The following is a 19,589-nucleotide window of genomic DNA, read 5'->3' on the forward strand; positions in this document are numbered from 1 at the left end:
AAAGGACACTCCCACAGACAGGCAAGCAGGTAGGTGTAGGGAGCAGCGGATCAGGCTGCAGTTCTCACGGCAGCAGTCAGGACGTCTAGCTGAGCATTTGCTTGGAAAATATCTGCTGAGCATAATGACAGAACAGTGTGGGAACCAGCAGACGTCGCAGGAGGATGCCAGGAAATGTAGCAGAGGAGCTGCAAAGCATGAAGAAAGGGATTCTCAGTGAGTCTGTGGCTGTAAAAACAAAAACATCTCTAGAGTACAAAAGGCAGTGTCACACAGATATTTGTGTTAGCTGTTTTGGTTGCATTAGTAAAACTTATAGCAGTACTCATATCTTTTTGAATAGCAGAACAATCACTCAGATTATTGACTGATTAACTGACAGATCTTCTTGGCTTGTCAGCTTTTGGAATTGTATGAATTAAAATGATTCAGTCGTGAATTTACCACATGGTGAATATGGAGTCTTTAGGTCCCCTGGAGACTTGGATATTCATCACACAACCTTCACTGCAAAGAAAAAAAATGCATAATGGGAAATGAGGGATGCACATTTTATGAAGGTTGGCTTTTATTCATAATTAGCTGTCTGGATTCTTTATGTTTACTTACCAAACTGTTGGATTCGTGATTTATTGGCACCATGGTGGGTTTCGTGACTTGTAAAAATTCTGCTTCGTCTATTCATCATTTGGAAATTTTCACCTTGAGCGATATCTAAGGTGTTATCTATTGTTTTGCAATGTCACAACAGAAAGTTGGGAAACTTGGCTTTTGCACTGCAGCTGGACAAGAAAGCAAGATGTGCTATTGCAGGATTTTCCTTACATAAAACTCCAGAGAGTTACAAAACAAAACAAAAAAAGAAAGAAAAAAATCTTTGCAGGTTGTGTTGATTCCCACTTTTCTTGGACAGTATGATTTGGGGTTTTATTTCACTTTTTCCTTTCGTGTGTAGTTCAGATACAGAGGCAGTGGCAGAGGAGCAGCAAAGATTTAGCAGGATGTGCAGTGAACCACTGCAGGCTGCTGATCAGGAGCAGCAGGAGCTAACAGGGAGGAGAAAGCCAGTGTTAGTCAGGTAAGTTACAAAAGATTTTCTCTGGTTTTTATCCATAAATATCTTTGTATTGTTTAGATTGTTGCATACATCACGCTAGGTCCAAATATGCCCAGTTATAAATATAGGTTTGCCTTGAAATTTTAGCTTGCCCTTTGGTCACCAGAGGTTCAAGGTCTGTAAGGTTCAAACAACTACAGAACAAATAATTACCCACTTTCAAGGTTGAGTTAAACAACCATGTGACAAACCATAATACCACTAAAGGTACATTATTGTATAATATTTGCTCCTGTTGGTTTTATTCCTTAACTGGGATTCACCAGAAAACAACACATTTTCCCTTCTTGACCTCTGCAATGCTGTAATATCTCAGTCCACTCCTTGTTTCCTTCCCGAGAAGCAATTCCAAGACACTTTCTATCCTCTGAGTGTAAAAGGGACTTTTGCTGATTGGAGTAAATTCTATATCTCGTGTGATGTTTTCTATAAAGCTTTTCTTTTCTTTTCTTTTGGACAAACACTGATGTATCGTAATCCTCGTGGTGTGTTAACTTTGGTGTTTTCGATCCAGCTGATCAAGAAAATAGTAGATTTCTCACTCTGGATCGGGAGGAAATCGCTGCCCCACTCGGGGAGTTTAATTATTCTGGCTCTTATACAAGAGTGATGGGACAGTAGAGTGTCAGATGGTGAATGTTGCTGCATATACAGCAATGCAGGCGTTGTACCACATCATTGTGGTGATGAGTCAGTTAAGTGTGAAAATTAAGATTTTGCCTTACCAATCATTTCATGTTACAACCCTCACGTATGATCATGACTTCTGGGTAATGACTGAATAAATGATACGACTCAAACAGGTTGGTGTGGCGGTGGAGGCAGAACGATAATCTGATCTGTCCTGAGAGCTTCTCGGGATCCCACAGGAGGAAGTGGAAAATGTTGCTGGAGAAGAGACCATTTGGAATATCCTGTTAAACCTGCTGGAACCACAACAAGAAAATGCACTGATGGATTGATGAATGATCAGTTTCCCACAAAGTGTTGTTTGACTTCATGCTCAGCACCCACAGAAACCTTTAATCTCACCATGATCTGACTCTGAGAAGGTTCCTCATTGTTCAGAATAATAATCTGACCTCTGACTCTGTCCCACTACCTTAGGCAGCAATATTCCTCTGTAACCTCAAAATGTGTAACAGTGGAACAATGACTGCAGGTTGATGTTTTGAACCATTTGAACAAATTGACTTCTGAATTGTGTTTTTTTTAAAGCATAAATTCAAAGAAAATCCGATTTTTTGAACAAAGGAGTCATATGATGGTGCTAATCTGCCCCAGCTTTAATTATAATGCTGTCCTAGAAAAAGAGCATAATCTTAATCATTTCAACTTCATATATTGGTTAGTACATTTTTTTTCTCCAGCCTCAAATTATTTTAATATTTCCAGGTTCTCATAAAAGTATGATGTCAGGAATCGACAGCTGTAATTCTTAAATACACTGAAATTAGATTACCAAAGGTTGCTGACTTGTGTTTATCTTCTGTCTTATTGGCCATGGAATATGTTAAATCCCCTCTCTGAATTTTCTCTCTGTCCTCAGGTCAAAGACCTTCGACAATTCTCTCCTCACTCAGGTTCAGACAGACCGAGACTCCAAGATCGAGAGGAAGAAGTCTCACTACAGCCAGGTGAGAGGTCATTAAGTAAACTCTGATACATATTTTATTACACCTATAAATGTTACATGTAGGCCATTCTCGGTCACTTGGTTTCCAAATGAGTAATATCAGATAAAATTTCTGCTGACTGGCTTTTTTCCAAGCAACCTTATTACCTTAGGAATGTATCAGGTTATAAACAGTTTGTGGGTCAGGCCTCCTTCTGGTTGGTGCTTCCTTTACTTCATGACACCAACATTAACACATCCAGTGTTCTGACATGGCACCACTAATCAAAGTCATCTAAGGAATGAAAGTTTAAATTACATCACTAAATTGCTGCTTTAAATTCTGTTCACAAAGACAATGGATGATAATAATAATAATAAAGATACAGCCTGTCTATATCTGGTACTTTTTAGGCATTTGAAAGTCAATCAACAATTCAAAAATTATCTTTTTTAATCAGTTTTCACAAAGAGGTTTTTGTACACTTTCAAATGAAAGAATTAAAAAACTTAAAAATAACTGTTGCTGATAAATTGTTAGTAAATAGATTAATTAGCTAATGAATTGTTAGCTATAGCTTATTCAAAGCTAACAGTGGAATTATAGTGATGTTTATAAAGTGTTTAATAATTCTACCAGTATTAAAGATACTTAGTCTAAATTTGTATATTTAAATATTATTTTACATTTTCAGCTATGTTTTCATGTCCAAAATATCTGTATGTTACACTGAAGAGCTAGAACAAGAATAAATATTCATGTAATGCTACATGATGGTGCAGTGAGTCAATGTGACCTTTATTTAACTGGGCAAAACATTAAGAACACATTGTTTTTTACAGCGCAAAAGGCAAAACTTCTTAAGGACAAGAGTGTTAAAACAACAGCGTCACATGTCCAGGGGAAAATATTGCTCCCGAGAGGTGAACGTTTTAGCTCGATTCTGCTGAGAGTAATTACAAAAAATATCTTTATACTTTGTAAATGGTTGAAAATGCCTAAACCAGTTGGTTTGGTTTAACTTAATACCACAGTTATTTGGTTAAGTTTGCCTGACTTGGTCTAAAAATGCATTTCTCTGAAATGTCCTTAGCAATTCTCTTGCAAAAATGTCTTATAAATTCTAAACTGTAACTGGTATCCACGATTTAAACACCATGATGCCTGCACACACACGAGCTTATTTTGGTGTTTGAGTGATGTTTCTATGATGGAGTGGAACTAGAACTTTTTCTCTGTCTAACAACACATATATATACACTGCTGCAAAACAACAATCCCACAAATAAATGCTCTGTAGTTCTCCTGAACCACCCAAAGAAAGTTAGCTCTGTTTCAGAACTTTACTGTAAGAGTATCGTGAGTTTTACAAGCCACATTTATTTATTACTTTTCTCTGATAAGAATTCATCAAAATGTCGGCCTTAGCTTTAACTGATATTGGTGTGTGTGTGTGTGTGTGTGTGTGTGTGTGTGTGTGTGTGTGTGTGTCTGTGTGTGTGTGTGTTGTGTGTTGTATTTCAGCTTTCGAAGACCAACTGCCAGTACCATAAAATATTTAAGGAGATCAGCAAAGAAGAACAGCTCAGACAGAGTAAGTCTTTAATGATCACAGCTATCCACTCCACCTTAAATACTGAATGAAGGATTAGGTCATAGTTGAACATTTGATACCAGAGCCTCTTGTTAACCACCTGATAATAACAGAATCCTTATGATAGAACTACAGTGTCAAATCAAAGTCCAATAATAACTTTATCAAACTCTTTTGTTCAATACAAACACTGAACTGGTCTTTTTTGTTTTTTCCTCACAAACATCTAAAAATAATGTGTTTTTTAATGTGCTTTACTTGTTTGTCAGGTTACACCTGTGCTCTGCAGAAAGACATCCTCTACCAAGGACGCATGTTTGTCTCCGACCACTGGTTCTGCTTCCACTCCAAGGTGTTTGGAAAAGATACCAAGGTATGCGCTGATGTCTGTTTTGTATCGGCCCACAGGAAAGGCTGAGAATCTGAAAGAGAATCCACAGATGTTTTCAGTGGTGTTTCTCGGTTCCACGCGAGTGTCAGACTCTTTGTGGTGTTGATGCTGTTTAAAGTGGCGAATACAGTGAGGTGCCAGCAGCAGCAGCCGTTTGATTTGATGAGATATGTCGGTTTAAATTATTTAACAGTTACCTGGAGAAGTTTCACAGAAAACAGTGAACAATTTGCTGTCGTTCAGAAAACAGCAAACAGTCCGTTTTATCCGTTACACGACACTTGAGAACACAACCAAGAAGAATTCAGTGATGTAAAATAAGATTTTTAAACTCAATTTGATTTTTATCAACACAATTTAATTCAATAGTAAGTGTTTCTTTGTTTTGGCAGCACAATCATGGAGCTTTGCTTTATGAATAAACGACGTCTGAGCACATTTGAGAGCTTTTTCACTTTCACTTCAGTAAAGACGTTTTGCAGGAGTATTTTTTAAATATCTGGACTTCCACTTAAGTAAACTTTTGCCACCTCTTGATTCAAGCAATGCTTCTGCAATAAAAAAAGATTGTTTTTCCTCCATGAAGGGACATGCTAAGTGGATAGGTGATACTGTGCGGGCATTGTAGAGCATTATTCTTTATTTTGTAAGCCAGCTGTGTTTACACGCACGCAGCCTGCAGGTACAGCCTGCAGAGGGACTAATATTTTGCTGCATGCATGAACACGTGCAGATGACACCTTGCTGCTGTGTGGTCACGACTGGATTGTTTTACATCTGTTACTGTATGGGAAACATCTGGAAATATCAATCTAGGCTGAGAAAGTAATTGCAGTTAATGTGTATAGATGGTGATAATTAAAGCTGCCGGAGGTCAGTGAACAGCTCGTCTCTGCTTCTGATCTGTGCTGTCGCACAGTGAAGCCGGCCTACAGGTGCGTGAATCTTTTTCTCTGGTTTCAAAGCTGATATGAAGGATCGAACTGTTCTGTGTCCCAGATCGCCATCCCAGTGGTGTCCATCAAAAACATCAAGAAGACCAAAACTGCCATCCTGTTGCCAAACGCTCTGGTGATCGCCACCACAAATGACAGGGTGAGAGGAATCTCGCTGGTTCTCACCACGATTTGATGAATTAAGAAAAAAACTGTATTTTTGCACATGTGGAAAAGTATTCCAAAAGACACTTTTTCTATTTCTGGTGTTGCAGTACGTGTTTGTGTCCTTCCTGTCCAGAGACAACACCTACAAGTTTTTGATGTCAATCTGTCCTCATCTGGAGGTAAGAAAGGCTTTTTATTTAGAGCCATACAGACCTATTATGCTTTCCTTGTCTTCTGTCATATATGTACCGTTCCAGATGTTCATGACCAACAGGTAGCCATTGTTATCCGAAAACTCGGGCTTTAAACTAAACACTCAGTTTCAGATAGTTTTCTTTTTTACTCTTTCACCTTCTTATGTTATTCATTTTAAATAAGTTTGAAGACTTGAGGATCATTTAAACACATGATGTCTGGTTATTGATTATATGAATATAAATAGGAGAAGAGTCCATGCAGCAGCCCCATTCCCTCCTCAGCTGAAAACAGCTTCAGAAGTCGGAGGTCACCGCTATCGCCTCGCTTTCCTCTGGTAGGTCAAACACACAATACCATAAAGCATGATGTCTGTAGTACAACTGATACAAAGGATACTGTTTTTATCCTGGCTACATATAATAAAATATATAAGAATAAGAAAGCATCATGCTTTTGGGTCCATCCTCGCACTTATCTCTCTGGTCTCTTTTCTGACAGAAAGATATTTTAACACATCAAACTTGAGGTGAAATAAAACCAATATGCTCGAGAGTTGGAGCTGTAACGTGGCAACGAAGCATTTTGACCTATGGAGACAGAAGCTGTTCAGAAAAAAAAAAGACTCCCTGCATGAGAGCAGGAGCCAGTTGGCAAATCGTTTAGTAACATTTTGCATATGTTACAACTGGATATTCTAGTCTTGTGTTTGTGCATTCAACAAAGCTGTGTCCAAGAGAGATAAGGCTGTGAGCCACTTCCTGATGTCAGCATCAGTCGCCCCAGGTCCAGACATCCTTGTGCCTAAAGCTTCATGTATTTATTTATTTTTGGCCACTTTATCCCCAAACAGGATTTTTGAAATGTTACTTTTACCATATTAATTCATTTTGTGTTTTCTCTCACCCCAAAAGTCTTTATCTCTAAAAGTGATGCTTTTAGAGTTCCTGTGCAATTTAATACAACTGCATAAACTCCACAAAGCAAATGTGTTTTAACGTAATCATTTACTTTTAATGTTGAGGTTGTAGGTGAGTTATTGTAGTTTTATCATTTTTAATTGCTTTTGATTCTAAATATGTTTATGTGTGTTTTTGCTTCGAGTTCAGTTTATTTTCGGTTAATTTCCCATGTGGGTTGGCTCATTTCATTTTACTTATTATTGTTTGATAGTCTTGAGTTACAGTTTAGTTTTTATTGGTTTAGCTGTTGTTTTTAGACTTTTTAAATATTATATTACATGGGATATTTGCCAAGGGATACATTTTGGAAGTTAAGATAAAAGATAAAATTAGCTGACACAGCCAAGCCAACGTCCAGTTTCAGCACCATCTGCAACTGGATGTTAGATTTTATTTTAGTTTTTAATGTATAAATATTGTTTCAGATGTTTGAGGGTTTTTTAGAAGTCTTTTGCACAAGCACTGAAAAATTATAACCTTCATAAAAGCAAAACTAAAACAGAAATTGTATTCAGTTGAATTAAATTGCAGCTTTCTAAAAGCATTATGTTCAGTGAATTGTCATTTCCTATTTCCAGCCTGGAGACTTGGGTTCAACCATTTTTAAATGTTTATTCTCATTATTCACTTTTGTGTTTGTTTGCTCCAATTAAAATATAATTTGTAGGAAAGTGTGAAGTTTTTTCTGTACAGCTACGATCGATATGATAGATATGATCATGTTTGGATGAGAGGGTGAAGCAGCTGCTAGTGCCTGCTAGCTTTAATCTCTCTGTGTCTGTGAATTTCTGCAGAGTGAATTCAGCGACCTGGATGGAGCGATGAGACACAGGAGGCAGGAGATGGAGGAGAGCAGCAGCTCTGACTCTCAGGTTCCAGACTACGAGAAGATAGAAGGTACTGCTGTCCAGCTGATGAATTAGAAGCAGTCGCATGCATCGTCACACGTATCGTCTGTGGCTGTCAATGTTTCTACTCACAAAACCTGAACCACTTTTGCACTTCAGTAGCAGAATCTTGTGCTACTTAGTGCTGCTCCTTCTTTACTCTTTATTTTTTGTTGACTTTTCTTCTCACCCCCCCCCCACTTACACAGCTGTGATGAAGTTGAAAATGAGCAGCTTGTAGTGCGCCTTATTCAAACATACTCAGTATGTTTTTCACAGGAGGACTTAATCGGGATTACAAAACTGCCCCAAGTCATAACAGGCCCTGGGTTTCCAGTTTTGAATGCTTTGCTTACCTTTTTGCTTCTATAGAGTTTGCTGTTCCGCCTTTCCTGGATATGCTGAAGCGCACAGACAGTGCATCATCTCCAGACCACCAGCACAAAGTGAACAACCCACATCTGAACCAGCAGGGTCCAGACAACAAGCAGCACTCCAAGCACCACCGAGGTAGGATGAGTCTTTAATCAGGGCCGTGTTAGTTTAAACATCAAGACTTTTATTTAAACAACTGGCACTGAACCTCTCATGGGACTATGAATTTATAATTTTATTATTTTAGTCCCTACGTTTTATTTCCATTCTCTTTTTGGTCAAATTCATCATAACATCGGTTTAGCTGACTCAGCTCCTGTTTGGACTTATTTCCGTTGACCTTGCTGCCTGCACTGTTCTGTACTGCTGCTCTCCCCACCTCTATTTTTACAGCCAAATATAAACTGCTGCTAACTTTGTAACAGTAAAATAACAAATCGCTTTTAGAAGCGGTAAAATGAAAATATCCTCAGCTGTACTCAGGATTAAGGAGTCAGCCTGAGAACGGCAAAAATCAACAACATTTAACTCTAAAAGCCACGAGAGGTGAGCCGAGGTGCAACCAAGTACCGATTGTAATCTCACATGTGTCGTGTATGCAAACTGACCCGCGGGGATTTCCCAGAACAGAAACTTGTCAGATATAAATAAATGTAGTCCTGAATGATCTATATTTATCACTGAAAAAAAATACTCTGATGTTTTTGTCAAATAATAATATTATCATGTACCAACAGTAAACTTTATTTCTTTATTTGTTATTTACAGCATTCATGTGTGTCTGTATAGGCCATAATTTTGCACATTTGCAGTAGAGATTTGGCACGAAACTCATTTTAAACATTTGTTTCTAAATATAAAAATACGTCACCTGGATAAATATTTTTTCTAAATGCATTAGATATCTTCTTCCCAGATTCCCTTACAGCTGCCCAAATTTCTTGCATCTTCTTCTTCCATCTATTCGGTTCTGCTTCTGCAGGGGACGCGACCCTGGGGTCGCGGGGGAGGCTGCAGCCTATCCCAGCTGCCTAGGGACAAGAGGCAGGGTACACCCTGGACAGGTCGACGGTCTGTCACAGGGCTAACACATAGACAGCATTCACATTCACACCTATGAGCAATTTAGGGTTTCCAATTAATCTATCCCCACTAAGTGCATGTTTTTGGACCGTGGGAGGAGAGAACCCACACAAACACAAGGAGAACATGCAAACTCCACACAGAAAGACCCGGCCTGATGGTGGGATTGAACTCAGGACTTTCTTGCTGTGAGGCAACAGTGCTAACCATCGTGTCGCCGTGCTGCTTCTTCCATATTAATGAAAAATACGCCCATATGATCCATTCTTCCATCGGTTCTCTTCTGCTTATCCAACCATAACTCTTTAAGCCCCACTTCTTTTCTTGCTTTTATTTATAACGACTCCTTTTCATATTGATTTCTATGAGTTGATGAAGCAGTCTATTCCAACCTTTTAATGCAGTGCTGCTCTCACACGCGTAGGGCATTTTACTGTACTTTTGGCGTAAACAAAGACATATTTGTTTGATCTTTCCTCAGGTTCGGATGTGGTGATTGACAGCAGGTGTCTGAAGCCAGTTTCTCTCAACACTCTGCTGATAGTCTACATGTTCCTGTAAGTTTGCAGCCTTTGATTCATTCATTCATTTCTTCGCTAAAGGATTCTTTTGTGACTCATCCTGTTAAATTAAATTAAGCTGATCAGTTATATGATCTGTGGATTCATCCCATCCATTCAGTCAACCATCGAATCCTTCAATGATGCACATTCATTTCAGTTTATCATTACATTTTCACATTTTAGCCTCTTTTTGCTCATCTCCTCTTTTACCTGTGTTTTTCCTCAGAGTGTGCACCCTGGTCTTGTCTTCATGTTACCTGGCGTTTAAGATCATCTCACTGGAGCAGAGACTGACAACGCTCGGTGCTGTGGCCGAGTTCACACACCCGGAGTGAGTCGTCAGACTGTCTGAGACTCTGAAAAGCTCTAGAAAACTGACAAATTAGACATGGAAATGATAACCAGATGAAAGAGAAACAAAAACTGCATAAGTGTCATGATGGATTTTACCCACATTCTCACTAAAACAAATAAAAAATGTCACAAATAATGAAACTAATGATTCAAACTGAACAGGCAAGCAGGTGGATTCACAGACATAAAATGGTTTTCTTATTTTGTCTCAAGGACTATAGTACAATAATCTGCAAGATTTATTTCACTCTAATTTATTGATATTAGATTTTTGCTAATAGAGCTGAACCTTCTGAAGATTTTAAATTATTTTCATGATGATTATTTTTGTGTTTTAATCCCAGAAACAATTTTCTGAGTGGGTCCGCTGATGTGGGCACGAATCTTTTATCTGAACTGCTAACCATCAACCTGATGAAGCTGGAGAAGGTTGGTCTGTCTTTGGTTTTTCAGATCAAGTGTTGATAGATACAGCCGTCTGGACTTGCTATAATCCCCATTGATAATTTAATAATTAAATTATTAGGCCATATTCTTACTCAACTAGAGTAGCTTTGCATGATTCACAGTTTTAGAAATATGAAATTTATGTTATACTGGGTGCAACCCCGCAGTTAATCCTCTGTCTGAAAGTGCTGTTTTAGCTCCATCTCTTTAAATAAAATGCAGAGATGGCGATGTTAGAGAAATATCCACTCTTTAGTACCCTGCAGATCCAAGAATAGGCAAAAATGTTCAAGTCTGAGCAGTTAGAGGGTCTAAAGCCTGAGTTGGGATTACACAGATCTCATTATTTGACGTTTGGGCCATGTCTACAAGTGTATACACAAAAAAAAAAGAAAAGGAAAAACGTAACAGGTCACCTTTAAAAATTGTGTGAATGTGTTGTCAGTAGTTTCTTTCATGAGCCTCTGAAAGCACACAGCAGGAAGGCTTCAGCAGTTTCCAAAGAGCAAAGTGTAATTGGATGCCTGTTGCCATTGATCAAACATTTATAGTCAGTGATCAGTTCAGAGCATCATTTGTAAGAAGAGCTCCATCAGTCTACACTCCATTTATATTTCAGGCTGACATTCGTCTCCTTACAAACAAAAAGCAGCAGCTGACAGCCGCCTCAGTGTTTTAGACAGAAAATAAAGAACATTTTCATCAGCAAGAAGTTTGTAAAGGCTCAGAGCTGTGTCAGACTGCAGAGGCCTGGTCCATCTTCATCCTGAGTGAACATTAAATGATATGAGATGAAAACTGGAACTTGACTGGAAATATTTATTTCATATTAAACCCACTACTGAAAGAGATGATTTTAATTTAAAACGCTAGTTAGGGAGAAACTATCCACAGCTGCCAAAAAAAGTTAGGCCTGTAAACATGTTTACTTCTGTTCAAAAGAAATAAACATCAATCTTCACCTTTGAACTGCAGTTTTCTGCACTTTCATATTGGCTTCATGGAAATCTGCTAATTGCACTACTTTGTTAAATAAGCATTATTTAACTTCACATTGTTTACTCAAATCAAGTGGTCGTCAAAATTAGTCAAAAATCATGAATGCTGTCTGATGGATACCTCCATCTTTTATATACAGTCTATGGTTTCCATGTGTCTGCAGTGGTCTACCTGATCTCTCTGCAGACTGACTGCACAGCAATTATGCCAGCTTCACATGTGCCAGAGTAGTACACTTGTCAATCACGTTTGTACTGTTCTCCAAATCCTCTGTGTTATAATAGATATTCATGGCGACATGACCCTAACTGCTGTTTGACCGTAGCACAAATCACCTGCTTCAAGTCTGAGTCTCTAGCTTTCAACAGGGACAAGGAAATGACCTTAGCAACAAGATAAACAGAAGCAGGCTTCCTTTTGAAATCTACACTTACTAACCAAGCGAAACACTTGCAATATCATCAGATACATTTATCTGCAGTCGAGTTTTCTGCCAATACAGTTAAGCAAAAGCAAACTTTGTTCTTTCAGGTGCAGAAGAACCTGCAGAGACTGCTGGAGGAAGCTGCCTGAAAGTACAGGAAACCAGTATAAGCACAGTGAAAGTCATGTATATTATTTTTGTAAATAAAGTGTAAATATGTATGTTTGTTATAAAAAAAAATAACACTACTGGAATGTATTCTGCCCTATGAAGCCAAAATACAGTAACTACTGTATATATTTGGTCAAATATGCCCTACATCTGGGTTTATATTTGTTACTTACTTACTTTTGTATTATTTCAAGACTTTTTGTGTTTCAAATGTGTAACTGAAAGTGAAGTCACAGCTAGCATTGACAGTAGCATTCTATGATAGTTTTTTCAGAAACTCCCTGACATTGGTATCAGGTTTCTGTACTGTTGTCTGTCTTTGTAGGGCAGCAACAATAATGATACACACAAAATAAATCATTTTAAGAGAAACATTAGTGCTAAAAATGTCCCCTCTGGTGAAATTTGAACTGTTTTGCATGTATAACCCCACCCACCTATGGGTGTGCACCCTGGTGTTCAACTTGGTCATAGTTAAACCATCTTTAGCTGTTGTTAAGTAGTTGCTAAACCTGTGCCAGGTTCTGGCATTTCAAATGATCATTTGATGATTTAAAGGTGGAAACATGTCACGTTTTATGTGCTTCTACTGAGGCTTTCTGTTTACTGTACTTGTTTCAGTTTGGTGGATCACAGTGATGTCTGAGCCAGCTGAAACACTTCTGTCTAAATGTGACATTTACCAAAAATAAAGCAAAAAGTTTACATTCATTTAATGAATTCTGCTCAAAAAATAAAACACCGGAACGCAGGTGGTGGTCATGGCTGGAGGCCAAACTCTCCTAGAAAAAGAAAAGGAAAGTAAAGCTGCTTTGTTACCTCATTCTGCAGAGGATACACTGGACCAACCATTTTCAAAGGAACAGAGAGATAATCCCGTCACATGATACAAAGTCTTGCATACTATAATTTAACTGTTTTTGAAGCATTTCCATTTTATAGCATTAGTTGCTAGCATGCAACTTATGGCATTAACTTTCATCACAGGCAAACTATGAACTTTATGCTACTCACTGTTATGAAGTTTTGCCTTGTGTGAAGCACTTTATAATCACAGACTGTATATTTAATATAAACATTACTATGATGATGATGTCACCAATTGGTTTTGAACCACTTTATGAAGCCTTAGCTTTAGCAGATTCTTCAGATTCTTCCACAAATGTCTCTGAAGCCCAAGGTTGCTCATTTTGGCGACAGCCGTGGAAATGTTTCAGTTTCCCCCCCCCCAAGCAAGCCCAACTCTTAAGTGTTGTACTCACTGCCATTTCTCATGTGTAATTAACAAAATACAACATTCAGTGATATAATACCACACAAACCAAGCCTTCTAATCTTTGTATTTCTTTCATTTGTAAGACTTTCCTTAGAAACTCGACCCATCCATCCATCCGCTTATCCTTTTCAGGGTCGCGGGGGTTGCTGGAGCCTATCCCAGCTATCATAGGGCGAAAGGCAGGGTACACCCTGGACAGGTCGCCAGTCTGTCGCAGGGCTAACACACAGGGACAGACAACCATTCGCACTCACATTCACTCGCACATACCTAGTGGCAATTTGGATTATCTAATTAACCTATCCCCACAAGTTGCATGTCTTTGGACTGTGGGAGGAAGCCGGAGTACAGGGAACCCACGCAAACACAGGGAGAACATGCAAACTCCACACAGAAAGACCCCGGCCTGATGGTGGATTTGAACTCAGGGACTCTCGGCCATTTGACCTTAGAACTGAAGAAGCTTCTCGGATGAGAGGTGAAACGTCTTCAAGCAACTCAAAGAAGTCCAGACGCTTTTCTTTGCAAATTCCTTTGACTACGATGACCTGGATGACTGAGAACCTTCACAGACAACTCAGGACCTTCTTGCTGTGCGGCAACAGTGCTAACCACTGTGCCACCGTGCTGCCGAGAAACTCGACCCTCCTCTCTTAATTTAATTTAATTTAATTTATACCCCTTTGTCTGTCTGTTTGCGTTATGTTCCTGAAAAATCCCACATTTACTTCCATGACTTCATCCCTAGTAAAATAAATAAAATAAATAAATTACATGTAATCTTCAAATAGTTAAAAATAAAATAAAACATTTTGTGGTTAGAATTAACAAAACAATTAATTGCACACAGAAAAAAATCTTCAGTTGAAAACAATCCTTTAATTTGCAAATTATGGAACAAAACAGTTCCAGTGGCATGTGCTGTCATCTGTGTTGTTCTTAATATGACCACTGGGTGGCACCAAAGTCAGAAAAAAAAGTTGCAGTTTGCCTGAAACATTAACACTTCACAGTTACTCTTTACATACTAACTGTATGATAGTGAAAAGTAATAGCATACAGTTATTATGTGCAGCTACATTTACTGCAAAAACATTTGTCATTTCTCAGATTGCATAGCTTCTCTTCTTCTTCGTCGTCTTGGTCTTCGTCTTCCTGCCATCAGAGGAGCAAAAAGAGGAGCTGAAGGAACTCCAGTCAGTCACAAAATAAGACGGATTTTGAAGCTTCATTTTAAATTGAAATTAGTTATAAGAATCATGATTTTTGATCATGCTGGACTATAAATTGATGTGTTATGATGTCATGATGGGTATTGATGGTATGTTTTTTTAATTTAGGCTACTATTAATTAAATCGACAAAATGGTCCAATGAAAAGGGCTAGTTATGTAAAAATCCCTCCTCTCACCATGATTTGTATATTTCAGCTGTGTGACATGCCTATTTTAGTGTGAGCCTGACACATCACATTACTCCCAAACAACACTTTTTCCTAAAACATGTAAGGATACACCTAAAAATCTGTTTTTAAGGGAACAGAATTGCAATCTGATTTTTTAGCCACAGTAGGCAAAGAAATTAAGCCTATTATAAAATGCTCATGGATGGGACATTATTGAGAGACAATGTACAGTGAGCAGGTTATATCTTTCAGTATGGTTATATTTTATTAGGCCACAGTAAACGGTTTCCTGGTTAGTTTATGGTCTCAGTCATTAGTTCTGAGTCTTATTAAACACCAGCATTATGTTCAATTCGTGATTCGTGGTCCCATTAAAGTAAAGTAAAGTAAAGTAAAGTAAAGTAAAGTAAAGTAAAATTTTATTTGTATTGCACCTTTCAAGACAAAAATCACAAAGTGCTTCACAGAAAATCTAAAACATAAAATGAAAAAGACACGACAGCCATGCAGTGTGGTGATCAGCCAGATTCATCCCTATCTTGGAGTATCTGGTTTCCAAAATCTAACAGTGAGGACAAAAACACTCAGGTGAAGTTTAAAAAATGACGATTATATGTTTATACTGTAACAGCAAACAAACACAGACATGATGTGAAAGCTGTAAGAGGGAAACACAGGAATATTTCTTTTCTTTACCATCAGTCCTACTGTATGTTGTCCAGTTGCTAAATCTTAATTTATTTCCTCAAAGATCCATTTCAAACAGTTTCAGTTGGTGGTGTTTTATTTTTTTCCCGAGTTACAGTTTATGTGATGTAGTAAACAGAAAATACTTGCTGCTCTTCTTCATCACTGACTGAAGTTACACAAACAGCCCCAAAGTGTCTACTTGTAATTCTACCGTGAAGGCCCATGATGCACTGGGGGGAGTGAGGGTTTCTATGGTGACTCTGACAGTCAACAAACATGGCTGATACAGGAAGCGCTGACCAGCATGAGTGAGTACATTTTCTGATTATTTCACACTGAACACAGAGCTGTAAAGTGTTATTAAATGCTTTTCAGTGTAACAGCAAATAATACAAGAAGTTAATACAGTCAGTTATATGTAGTACATTAAATGGTTTGTTACTGAAAATAAAATCTGTACAAAAATATGTGTAAAATCAGAAAATGTTCCTTTTTTTCTGAATGTATTTTAGATGCATTATCTTATATCAAGAATCTATTTTAGTTCTTCTGATATGGAGAGTAACTGCAACCATCTCCCAGTGTTTCAGACTGTGTTAGGGTGGAGTGGGGTCTGAGAACCAAAGGAAACTATATTCAAGGAAGCAGGCAATTCATCATTGACTTTAAATCAAGTTTAAATCAAGAGATTATTGAGACTAATTTAGAAAAAAATGACCCTACGTGATTGCATTGCACTTCCATTTCCTCAGGCTTATTCACTAGAACTAAGTGGCAAAGTCTTTGCAGCGCAGCAGCACCAAAACTGCAGCTTCTTTAGTTGTCTCTAAACTTTACAAACTAGCAGATAAACTGAACCAACTGCATGAATCCTGCTCCAGAGCCACACCTCATATCCTGTATTATTTACTCCCAGACGATCATCATGCCACATCCCAACATTTTCAGCCCGACATCCAATGATCCCCAAACTCTACGTGATGCCGTGGAAGCAGGACATGAAGAACCGGAGACTCCTGATGAAGGCAGGTGTCAGTCAGGAGAACACATCCAATCAGATTTCTTTATGCCAGAAACAATGTAATTATTGGTTTTTATTTTTATTTATTTATTTATGTTTGTTTTGGGGGGGGGGGTTAAACTAAGGACAGCGTGGTGTGTGGTGGGTAGGATGACTCCATCATCTGGCTCTGTGGAGTTTGTCTCTTGCCCTGTGGCAGCTGGCTGAACTGGATAAGCAGAATAGGGTGCATGGGTGGAAGTTTAGAAAAATATTTTCATATAAAGTATGTGACATATTGTGTAATTTCCCAACATTTACAGCATAACTTTTCTACACAAAACTGCTTACCAGTAGAAGGGTTAACAGCTTAATGCTTTAAAGGAAAATGCAAGCTTTTTTTAATGTAGTGAACAATTAAAACATTTTTTATGACAAAGGCCTAGCAGCTCCGTAGTGTGGTAGTTTACACATTCTCCTAACAAATGAAAGACCCCTGATTTTATCCTGGGAGGAGACAAATCCATTTGGGATTGCATGAAGAAGGGCGTCTGGTGTAAAACTCAGGTGACCCCTGTGACTAAAGGAGCGTTCAAGAGCAGCTTTAATGGGAAAGGCCTAATCATTACAATGCCTTTGGTCCACCACCTTAAGAGGTGCAAGTCATATTAAGTTGAAAATTACACCCTAAATACAGAAAAATTACATGAGGAATGTCGGGAAAGTAGTAGGATCTATTATGAAGTTTCACTTAGAGTAAGTTTGCTCTTTATTGTTTTATTTTTCCTGTTGAAGCTTGTTACACGTTAGCTTTCAAATTGTCATCTTTTTTAATACTGGCTATTTAATCAGGGATCCGGGGGTGTTTTGGTATTTGTCCAGATCAGATATATATATATGCTTTTAATTAATTAACTATAAAGTATAAGCACAGGCATGTATATAATGGAGTCTCATTAAGCAAAAGCTTCCTTGGGCTTGTTGTGAAAGTCATGTAAATGTAAAAAAAAAAAAAAAAAAAAAAAATTACTTTTTCCCGTTGATTCAGTTTCATTTCCCCTTTTCCTAAAAGTCAGTTTGTATTTTTATGTCATTGACCTAAACTGATTTTCACACTTTTCACTTTTTGTTAACTATGGTACGCTTGCTCAGAACGCAGCTCTGGCGGGGATCCCCGTGGTTCCTCTTGAGGAGTCTTTGTGTTTCTGTGGTCGAGAACGTCTCTGCCACAGCCAGGACTCCGCCTACAGCACCACCTCTTCCTCTACTTCCTCCTCCTCGCCTCCGTTCAGCCAGACAGGACTGCCCGCTCATTGCTCCTCCCACTTCTCCAGGTGAAACCCCACAGAGACTGACTGAGAAAAGGCCAGCTGTAACCACCTATTACAATACATTTTTGGTGATTTGCTTAAAATAAAATAAAATCTTTGCTACTTTTTTCCTCACAGGTATAACAGCTCTGTGGTGACGACCAGAGGGCTTTTCCAAACCTGAGCACAGATCACAGAAACACCAATAAAACATGCATATCTGTTATAGAAACAAAGCTCTGAATCCTGTGTGTTTTGTACTGATATCCAAAATATAAATGTAGCAGAAACGTTCGAGTTTAAGTATTTCTTTGGTTGAACTTGAGCCGCTAGTGAAGAGTAAGAAGACTTTAACAGCTTTAAAGCTTCTTCCATAAAAACAAAATACGAAAGGAAGAAATAAAGGTGGAGACAGGGTCAATGAAGGACATAAGAACTGTGAGCACCAGGAGTAAAAGTGAAAAATAAAACAAATAAAAAAGCAAACAAATAAAAAAACAGATGATTTGACCCTAAACATGTTAAACGCCCCTTCTGAGAAGAGAAAACACGCACTTACTCGGGCTTGAGTGTCCATTAATGGGCCCATTGTTCTGCTTGTCTTATCAGATTTCATTAACTTTAGGTTTTAAGGTGGTAAAGTTGTGCTCAGGGACAGGAAGGCTCACAAAGCTTCCTATTGATGAAATTCTAAGAAAAAGTCTATTAATCATGATCCTTTCTAAGAATTTACCCCTAAAGTTAGAATAGTAAATCCTGGTAAGGATAAATGTTATTCCCAAAGCATCCTCGCCCCCAGAAGAGTTCAGGTGGAAACCTGTTAGGAGCAGGTAGGAAGGATTTTAAGAGCTTTGAAACTTTTAAGGAGAGACAACATGCTGCCAGTGTTTCCTCTCCAAGAGAGCAAACAAAGTATTTGCAGAATCTGATAAAATTTATCTTGTTTAAGCTTTAGAGCAGAGGTGTCAAACATAAGGCCTGGGGGCCAGAATGAGCCCAACTGGACAGCTTTGGAAAATGTTAAGGAAGGTATAAATTTTGGACTTTTAAGTGTATTTTCACGAGTTTTACAGCTTTGGCTACTGATAAAGACCTTCACCATTCATACAACACCAAAATATCATGTTTAGAGACAAACAATAAAAGTCCAGAAAAACTCCCCTTTTTTCCACGATTTACTACAGAAATCTGAGCGTTTTCTGTTTGTTTGTCCAAAGAGTCATGCTGATGGATTTCTTACATTTACTACAGCATGACATTAGAAAAAAGAGACCTCTGTTTGTAATTGTATTTTTTTCCTTATATTAAGTTCATTAATTTCAGGGATTAAATGCATATTATGGTTTTACACTGGCAGAAAGGGGAGTTTCACTGCTCTGTGCCACAAAGTGGACTGTTTGTGTCCTGCAGTGTAAAATGAGCTTGAGCTGCTTCAGAGGCTCGGATTATTATACAACATGAAAAAACGAACTAAATGGACAAAGCTGGTATGTTGATATTTAACATGTAGTGATTAATTCACAACAATAATGTGAAAGAAACCAAGACAGACAGAGTCGGTATCGCACTGGTTATTTAAAATGTCTCAAAAACTTTCAGTATTAAATAAATCAACAGAATATGAAGAA

The 19,589-nt window shown here is 38.2% G+C and overlaps 2 protein-coding genes across 2 annotated transcripts; both read left to right on the forward strand.

The window, feature by feature from the left end:
* Positions 1 to 12,992, forward strand: gramd2b (GRAM domain containing 2B). Its single transcript, XM_005451464.4, has 14 exons — positions 1 to 216; positions 956 to 1,078; positions 2,667 to 2,754; positions 4,258 to 4,327; positions 4,597 to 4,700; positions 5,718 to 5,813; positions 5,929 to 6,000; positions 6,264 to 6,353; positions 7,773 to 7,875; positions 8,238 to 8,375; positions 9,805 to 9,880; positions 10,113 to 10,217; positions 10,585 to 10,669; positions 12,218 to 12,992. The coding sequence occupies exons 1-14, from the start codon at positions 125 to 127 to the stop codon at positions 12,257 to 12,259; spliced, it is 1,284 nt and encodes a 427-aa protein (XP_005451521.1). The 5' UTR covers positions 1 to 124; the 3' UTR covers positions 12,260 to 12,992.
* Positions 12,993 to 15,898: 2,906 nt separating this feature from the next.
* On the forward strand, positions 15,899 to 18,197 carry LOC102079867 (testis-expressed protein 43). The gene is made up of 4 exons (XM_005451465.4): positions 15,899 to 15,959; positions 16,568 to 16,676; positions 17,804 to 17,985; positions 18,100 to 18,197. The coding sequence occupies exons 1-4, from the start codon at positions 15,928 to 15,930 to the stop codon at positions 18,143 to 18,145; spliced, it is 369 nt and encodes a 122-aa protein (XP_005451522.1). The 5' UTR covers positions 15,899 to 15,927; the 3' UTR covers positions 18,146 to 18,197.
* The last annotated feature ends 1,392 nt before the right edge of the window (positions 18,198 to 19,589 follow it).

Source organism: Oreochromis niloticus, linkage group LG12, assembly GCF_001858045.2.
Source record: "Oreochromis niloticus isolate F11D_XX linkage group LG12, O_niloticus_UMD_NMBU, whole genome shotgun sequence".
NCBI lineage: Eukaryota > Metazoa > Chordata > Actinopteri > Cichliformes > Cichlidae > Oreochromis > Oreochromis niloticus.